A 7,911-nucleotide genomic window follows, 5' to 3' on the forward strand; every position below is an offset into this window, starting at 1 on the left:
CGACGGTTCATCTCCTCGAAATCTTCCTTCAACTCAACCATAGCCGAAGGTGGGAGGCACGAACGGAATGGCGCCACTCAAGTAAGCCGCGTACGTTAAAACGCTCGGGGTCCATGTCTTGAAGGTTATACGGGTGTTGCGGTTGGGTTGTGTTCGGGTTCATGGGTCTTGCGGGGACACCAAAGGGGGGGTCGGAATGGATGCATATTTGTATAAAATATAGAAGAAGTAGGAGAGAAAGTGTGACTTTTTTTATAAAAAAATAGGAAGAAGTGGGTATTATTTATATAGTGGGTAAATTTTGGAATTAAAAAAAAATAAAAATATTAAACAATTGATCGTTGGCAACGGTCATCTCTCGCCCCAATGCAATTTTCAGCGTTTTATTTAAAACACCAACTTGATTTTTTTTCAAAAAGAACGCCAAATAACTCCTACTGTAATGGGGGGGGGGGGGCGTTTTTGAGCGTTTTTTTTATTTTTTTTTTAAAACCGCCCCACTATGGGTGGTCTAAGTAAGGTGACAATTTTGACCTGCTACTTAGACTAGGGGGGGGGTGTGGAAGGGCATGGGATGGGGGCATTGCTCTACACGTGGCAGGTGTGGGCTCTACCAGTGCACACCCAAAAAAGTGGAGTGTGTAAGGGGCGTGGCCAGGCCGGCGTTGGGGTGCCATATGACACCTAATTTAACCATTGCCAAGAGTCTTATGAACGGGTCAAAAAACATTGCTAAAAAAATATTATTTGTGGTTCGTAATGACATAATTGTGGAAGATAGGAAAAACATTAAAAAACGGTTTGTAGGTATTTTGTGGCAACATTTGTGACGATATATATTTGTCAAAAATTTGTGGGAAATTTTGTCATAGTTTTGTAGCTAACGTGATTTTCGACAATTTTATTTTGCACGAAATTTTTTGTAGCAAATCTGTGGGTAAGACCAATTTTCTACAAATTTACTACAAATTTGGCTGTCACAAAGGAGAGAGTTTTCTAGTAGTGAACTGAACCATATTTAGTTGTTCTTCCATCATAACATTTAGTGATGTAATTAGCATAATTAATACCCACATCATAAATTAAATTAATGGCAAGCTGCTTCATGGTTATCTCATCACTAAAAAAAGCTAGGAAAACATTTTAAACGTACCCTAATAAAAATATTCAATATCTTATAAGTACATTAGCTATTTACATCATAATACAAAAGCTGAAAGCATTCGAGATATATATATATATATATATATATATATATATATATATATATATATATATATATATATATATATATATATATATATATATATATATATATATATATATATATATATATAGGATTGGGTTCATTTGTGAACCCTTCTTGTTTTATGAACAAAACGAACAAATCCTGGCCATAGATCTTATTAAATATAATTTAAGGGTAGGATTGTCTTTTAACATATATAGGTTTAGTTATAATTTATGATTTTAAAAATTACGATCAGTTATTAGATAAAAAATAACCACCCAACAGGTTCAGTTAAAGAATTCAATTCCAAATCAGCAGGAAAAAAACCACTTCCAAATTGTTTCCGATTGTTCTTGTCATCAAGAAAATTCATTCCATTAGCCAAATCGTTTCGTTCTTATTGTGTTCTAATAAGGATTTATAAATTATGTCTGAAACAAACACGAACGATCTGCCAACCAATTCGTTAATTCCTCGTAGCCCTGAACGACCAGGGGAAGATCATGTGTTTGTATCTTTAATGGGTTATCAAGGTATAATTTTTAAACATCAGTGTATTTAAGTTTGTTTCCAGTTTCACTGTTTCTCAAATACACACATGCATTTGCTGTCAAAACCGCCTCCATATTTTTCTTAGATTGTTATTCAGAGCAAGAAACTTCATACTATAAGCATAGTTGTATCATTCTTTTTTGTTATACTAAGGATTTATAAATTTTGGCAATATATTATACTAAGGATTTATAAATTTGGACAGAAACGAATCCGAATGTTTAAGAAGAGTAAAAAACCGTGGCGGAAATGCAATTTTTGGCGGAAATGCAATTTTTGCAATAAACGGTTTAGGGGTCAAGATAAGAGGAATTGTCCGCTTAAAAGGGTGACCTCGGTTAAGGACGATTCGACAACCAACGAAGAAGACGGTGTATATGAAGAATCCGAAACCGAAGAATACGTATCCGATGATTTTGGTAGTGAAGAATAGGTTACGTAAAGCTTAACAACATTTTTTTTTCATGTTCTCTTTTCAGTTGTTCTATGTTTTTTTAAATCACAGTTGATGTTAACTCAAAATCGTTTTTATCCTAATTTCGTTTACATGGTTTTACTTTGGTGCTATTTGTTTTCGGTATAACATATATAACTGGAGTCTATGGGTTTGTAAAGTTTTGTCCATTTTACATGATTGTTTATTGACAATCTGCACGTGGCCTATACTGACTCCCGTTATGTGATACATGTTACATTTGCAAGTTGTCCAGTAGGTTATAAGAGTATAACTGGTGACTGGCCAGTAGTTTAGAATGGTAGAGCTGCACATGTGTATGTGTTGTTAGTAATCGCAGCGGTCGATACATTGGAAAATTTTCTTGTCAAACTGTTTTTATGACAGGTACAAATTAATAGAGATGTCAGCAGTGTATATTCTACGACATCCCGGTTTTGAGTTTACATATGTTGTGGCATGCGTGAGTCTAATTGAAGTCCCATTTTCATCCACTATTAGATTCCATGTGGAATAAAAAGGTATCTATATGTCTGTCTTACAACATATACAGATATGGTTCAGCCGTCTATAATGTTATCAGGTAACCATGGATGTTTCATGGATAATATAGGCGTGTAACCATGGATGTTTCATGGATAATATAGGCGTGTTCTCTACTGGGTCACAATATGGCATACAGGTTACATTAACTAGTAGTCGCGTAGGAGGCAATGTTTCGAGTTAGGCATGTGCATTTGCATCTACTATTTTCCTGTAGGTAATAGTGTTTAGAATAACAGCTGTGTATTTGGGTCTCGTAATATTAGAGGTACATATGAAATTGCGTTCCCACATGTGTATAGAACAACGTTCATATAAATCAGAATGTCATAGATCTTTGGTAACTTTATAACATACAAAATGAACATCAATAGGACCGTAATAATTAAAGAAAAGGAACATTGGATATGGTTAACGTTATCCTAAATACGATAGTTCAACATAAACCAAGTGAAACAAAGCGTATTAAGTAGTCTGTTAACCTACACGAGCTAACCCAAAAGTAAAGCTACTATTTAGACACAAGGAAAATAAACTAGAGAAACTAAAAGTCGTCGCCAGGTCTTGTAATCTACTTAATCTTGTTGATGCCAGCATAATGATAGGCTTCTTATAGAATACATTTGCGATGTATGTTCGCCTCCGATGTTATCAACTTCACAGCAAATTTCTTCCTAAGTTTGTGCAATTTTGATCTTGGCTTTAGGCATTTCAGTTGGAAACCCAACGTCCCAGCGATCTTCATAGATTCCCATCCAGGTTTCCATGTGTCGCATCACGTATATGCCACAGTCTTCACAGTTTCCTATTGTTGCCCAACCAATCTCCAAACGAACAGGATCATGCTCCAATCTCATAGCATCGTGGATGACGAACACGCTTCAGGTATTTTACAACTACATCTTTCTGCACACACACAAAAGTCTGTGAATTAAAGAAGCGGCACACATGTGTATACTATGACAACAATTACCCACCACTTTCATCGGCTTTGACTTCAAGAAAAAATCGGCACCGTCAAAGACTTTAACCTGACTTTCACAAGGATGCATATTATCTATGACAGTTATTGCCAGATTTTTCAAGTCAAAGCAAACCAAATAAAAATGCGATCATTCTGGAATTGGGAAAATAAGGTTCCCATTATGTTTCAGGTCCATCAATTCCTCCCTTTCTTCCAACACAACCATCAAAACGCTAGTAAACATCTCTAACCGTTTGTTGCCATCATAACTCGATGTAGTCAGCATCTCATGAGTCTGATATTTCGAACAAAGACAACCAATATAAATAGTATAAATAATAGGGAAATTGGCCTGTAATAATCCCACCTAGACCTTATTTGCCAATAATAATCTCACCTCAGAATATTCCCCCCACCAGTCCCACCTTTCACCTTTTTTTTTCCTACAATGGTCCCCCCTTAAAAAAACTTAACGGAGTTAAGCTTTTTTCCAAATTACAAACAGTTTTTTAGGGCTTTTGATTAGAACGATGATACGAGTCCACTGATGTAAAACTTGCCTCGAAACGGTGCTCCAAATGATGAAAACGGCGCTTCAATTCCGGTGTTTAAATTTCCAATTAACCAAAATCAAGTCACTTGGAGCACCATTTCGAAGTAAGTTTTACATCAATGGACTTGTATCATCGTTCTGATCAAAAGCCCAAAAAAATCTGTTTGTAATTTGGAAAAAAGCTTAACTCCGTTAAGTTTTTTTAACGGGGGACCATTGTAGGAAAAATAGGTGAAAGATGGGACTGGTGGGGGGAATATTCTGAGGTGGGATTATTAATGGCCAATAAGGTCTAGGTGGGATTATTACAGGCCAATTTCCCTAAATAATATTATTAAGTCATTTACAGAATCCAGTATCTATATGAAAAATGTTCTTACAAAAAGGGCGGTGTGACTAAACAGCCTTGGCATCGTAAACTCCCGTCTTTTCACTTCCTCATGATTAAGCATTGAGGCCCAACGGTCTATTGTCGAAGAACTCAGACAAATATTTTTGGGAGAAGATCAAATACAGAAAAATGCATCAAATGGGTTCCATAGCTTGTGCTGAATATATCATTCCTGTACACATGAGTGTTTCAAATCAACCGTTACATTTTATGTATGCCCTGAAATATCATCCAAAATTATACGTTTGACTGGCGCACTTACCCCATCGTTCTTTTTGCACTTCCTGTTCTTCCTTCTTATCCCGGTCCGATATTGGTTGCTTCCTTTTTTTCTTTCATCAGACCAGCCAGTGGTCTGTATCAAACAAATAACATGAAAACAGACGAACATAATAAAAAAGTATTCAAATATTAGGCTTGTATTTGTCTAAATAAACAGCGATATTTTTTAGTATATGACGTATTGAATACGACCTTTCATCCTCTTTATTAGCATCTTTGATGCTGTTTTCATGTGTTTTTTCCATGCTACGTACTGATAAAATAAAAGGTTAACTAAATTATATACACTTATGTATCGTACTAAAATATTATACACTCACTTTGTATTCAATTATTAACAATGAATTTGTCTAATACACATGTGTATGTTGTCAATTACACATGTGTATTATTACCGCTGTTAAGTTAACAGGCTACACCATTTTTAAAAAGGCTCGTTAAGAAACTTTAATACACATGTGTATGTTGTCAATTACACATGTGTATTATTACCACTGTTAAGTTAACAGGTTACACCATTTTCAAAAAGGCTCATTAAGAAACTTTAATACACATGTGTATGTTTGTCAGTTACACATGTGTATTATTACAACTGTTAAGTTAACATATTACACCATTTTCTTATAAACCTCATTACAAAACATTTCTTTATACACAACGAAATCGATTGAGCACAAAAGAAGGACAACCTACATGATTTTAGGATACTGGCACAACTACAAAACAAATTAGGTTGCAACACTATGTAATCAGGCCTACTACACATATTCTACTATCTTCATACACAACAACTAAACCCAAACTTTTAAATGATCGGATTTCGCATTTACCTATGTACACACATGAACAGGGTACCCATATCTTTCGACCAACATTTTAAAATCGGCAGAAATACACAAAATATCAGAATGTTACATGGTGAAGTTTGAACAAATACACATGTAATCGGTTCGTTATACACAACAAACTAACCGTATCTTTATAGTGAACTGATTTAGCGACATTAGGGCAGAAAAACAAAAAAACAAATAAGAATAAGAATAATACATTACCAAATCGGAAGAAATACACTACCAATTGGCTGATTACACGTACCAATCTAAACCCTAGATTTTGAAGCGAGAGGATTCGTGTGTATAAAGAAGCACTATACGAAACCTTTTCATGAATAATACACAATATAATGATACCTTGATTATGATTCTGCTAGATGAATCTCGTTTGTAGGAATCGCTGGTGAGAGAAACAACGAAGAAGATGCAGAACTTGGTTTTGGGTTATGAAGAGAGAGACTCTTGATACACAGGTGGTTTTCTTGAAGCTAGAAGCTATAATTGGTAACTGATAGGGTTATTTTTATGGGATTCAAATTTCTACACTCATGATTATAATTATCGCGGGTTTTAATGAAATTTGGGAACATATATTTACATTGTGCCTATGTGCAGTTATTATAAAACAATTTTTTTTTGTTTTTTATTCATTAAAAAAACCCTTAAATGCAAAGATCATGATCTCCTCATCCAACGACTAGGATCTGTTCGTTTTTGTTCACAAAATTAACATTGTTCACTCTTGATCCCCACCCTATATATATATAACCAAAAGACTAGACTAGACTATTGGTATGTATTTGTAATTGCACGAAATTAATCAAACAAGAGACTGACTCATGTTAATACTAATTTCTTCTTCTTCTTCTTCTTCAACTTGACTCGTGATCTGACTCTCTGGCTCGGTCTCGTTAACAACAGGCACAATGTCTATTCTAACATCAACTACAGCTGGTTTCGGCGACGATGTTGTTGTTTGGATAGATGAAACAGTAGTAGGATGAGGCGTTGTTACTTGATCAATAACAACAGGTGAGCGGCAAAGCAGGCAAGTTGAATGATTAGAAAACCACATGTGAATACAGCCACTATGAAAACAATGTTTACAATTGGGTAAAACCAGAAACTTGTCACTCTCTTCAAACTCTAACAAACAGACAACGCAATCTTCCACAACTTTGGTTTCGGTTTTGGTTTTGGTTTTGGAGTAAACAAATACAGGGGGGAGTGACTTCAATATGGAAGCGTTGAGCCCACTTGAAGAACTGCGGTGGTTGTTGCAGAAATAAGGATTCCGGGTGAAGAAGCTCCCCAAGAACATGAAGACGAAAAGGCTGATATATATGGCAAGCAAGATTTTAACCAAGACAGCGTCATGTATGCCGCCGTGATGTTCACTGTAGGGCCGCCATGGGGCCATGACCGGAGAGTCTGCGGACATGGAGTTATCTGCAGGCAATATATTGGAGATGATTAATGAATCGGAATTGTTTGGATGAATGAAAAACTCAAAGTTCATACATACCATCTATTTATAAGTTTACATACATAACTTGGAAACCAAGTTAAAGAATGTGAAATAATTCAAATACGAAATTAAAAAAAAAATATATATTAAATGCTTTGCATGTTTATCGTCAATCTCATGCATAAGAGGTGATTCAACTTCCAGCATTATAAATACATGTTTTAAGTGGTTTTTCACTAGTACGTGTTCATGGGCGGTTGAAATAATGAGCTTGGAGAGGTTTAAAAAAATAAAATAAAATAAAAAACCACCAAAGAAAGTCGTTGTTCCAAAAAGGCGGGTCAATAAAGTGTATCCCGGTCGCATGTAAAATACCGGGATCGGTAAGCTTATTTAACACAACAGCGGAACATCCCCCATTCAACAGGACATTGGACAACTCCCCTAACTTTTCCTTGTTCCTAAGAAGGTCCTTAAGAAATTTCGCATATTTGGGCATCGATTGAAGTGCCTCAATGAAAGGAAGGTTAATCTTCAATTGCTTGAAGATGTCTAAGAATTGCCCATATTCCCTTGAGTATTTCTGGTTCCTAATATGTGGGGGAAACGGGACACGCGAATGGTGTACTAGGGGTGAAGG

The 7,911-nt window shown here is 35.6% G+C and overlaps 1 protein-coding gene across 1 annotated transcript; it reads right to left on the reverse strand.

Moving 5' to 3' along the window:
• Positions 1 to 6,580: 6,580 nt before the first annotated feature.
• On the reverse strand, positions 6,581 to 7,380 carry LOC110910142 (RING-H2 finger protein ATL2). Its single transcript, XM_022154857.1, has 2 exons — positions 7,329 to 7,380; positions 6,581 to 7,252 (listed from the first exon to the last, which is right to left on the reverse strand). Exon 2 carries the CDS (start codon positions 7,242 to 7,244, stop codon positions 6,624 to 6,626), a length of 621 nt encoding a protein of 206 aa, XP_022010549.1. The 5' UTR covers positions 7,245 to 7,252; positions 7,329 to 7,380; the 3' UTR covers positions 6,581 to 6,623.
• Positions 7,381 to 7,911: the final 531 nt, after the last annotated feature.

The sequence above is a fragment of the Helianthus annuus genome, chromosome 15 (assembly GCF_002127325.2).
Source record: "Helianthus annuus cultivar XRQ/B chromosome 15, HanXRQr2.0-SUNRISE, whole genome shotgun sequence".
Taxonomy (NCBI): domain Eukaryota; kingdom Viridiplantae; phylum Streptophyta; class Magnoliopsida; order Asterales; family Asteraceae; genus Helianthus; species Helianthus annuus.

What these genes read in the sequence shown, in the direction of transcription:
- LOC110910142 (XM_022154857.1), bottom strand. Translation starts at nt 7,244, where the DNA reads ATGTCCGCAGACTCTCCGGTCATGGCCCCATGGCGGCCCTACAGTGAA.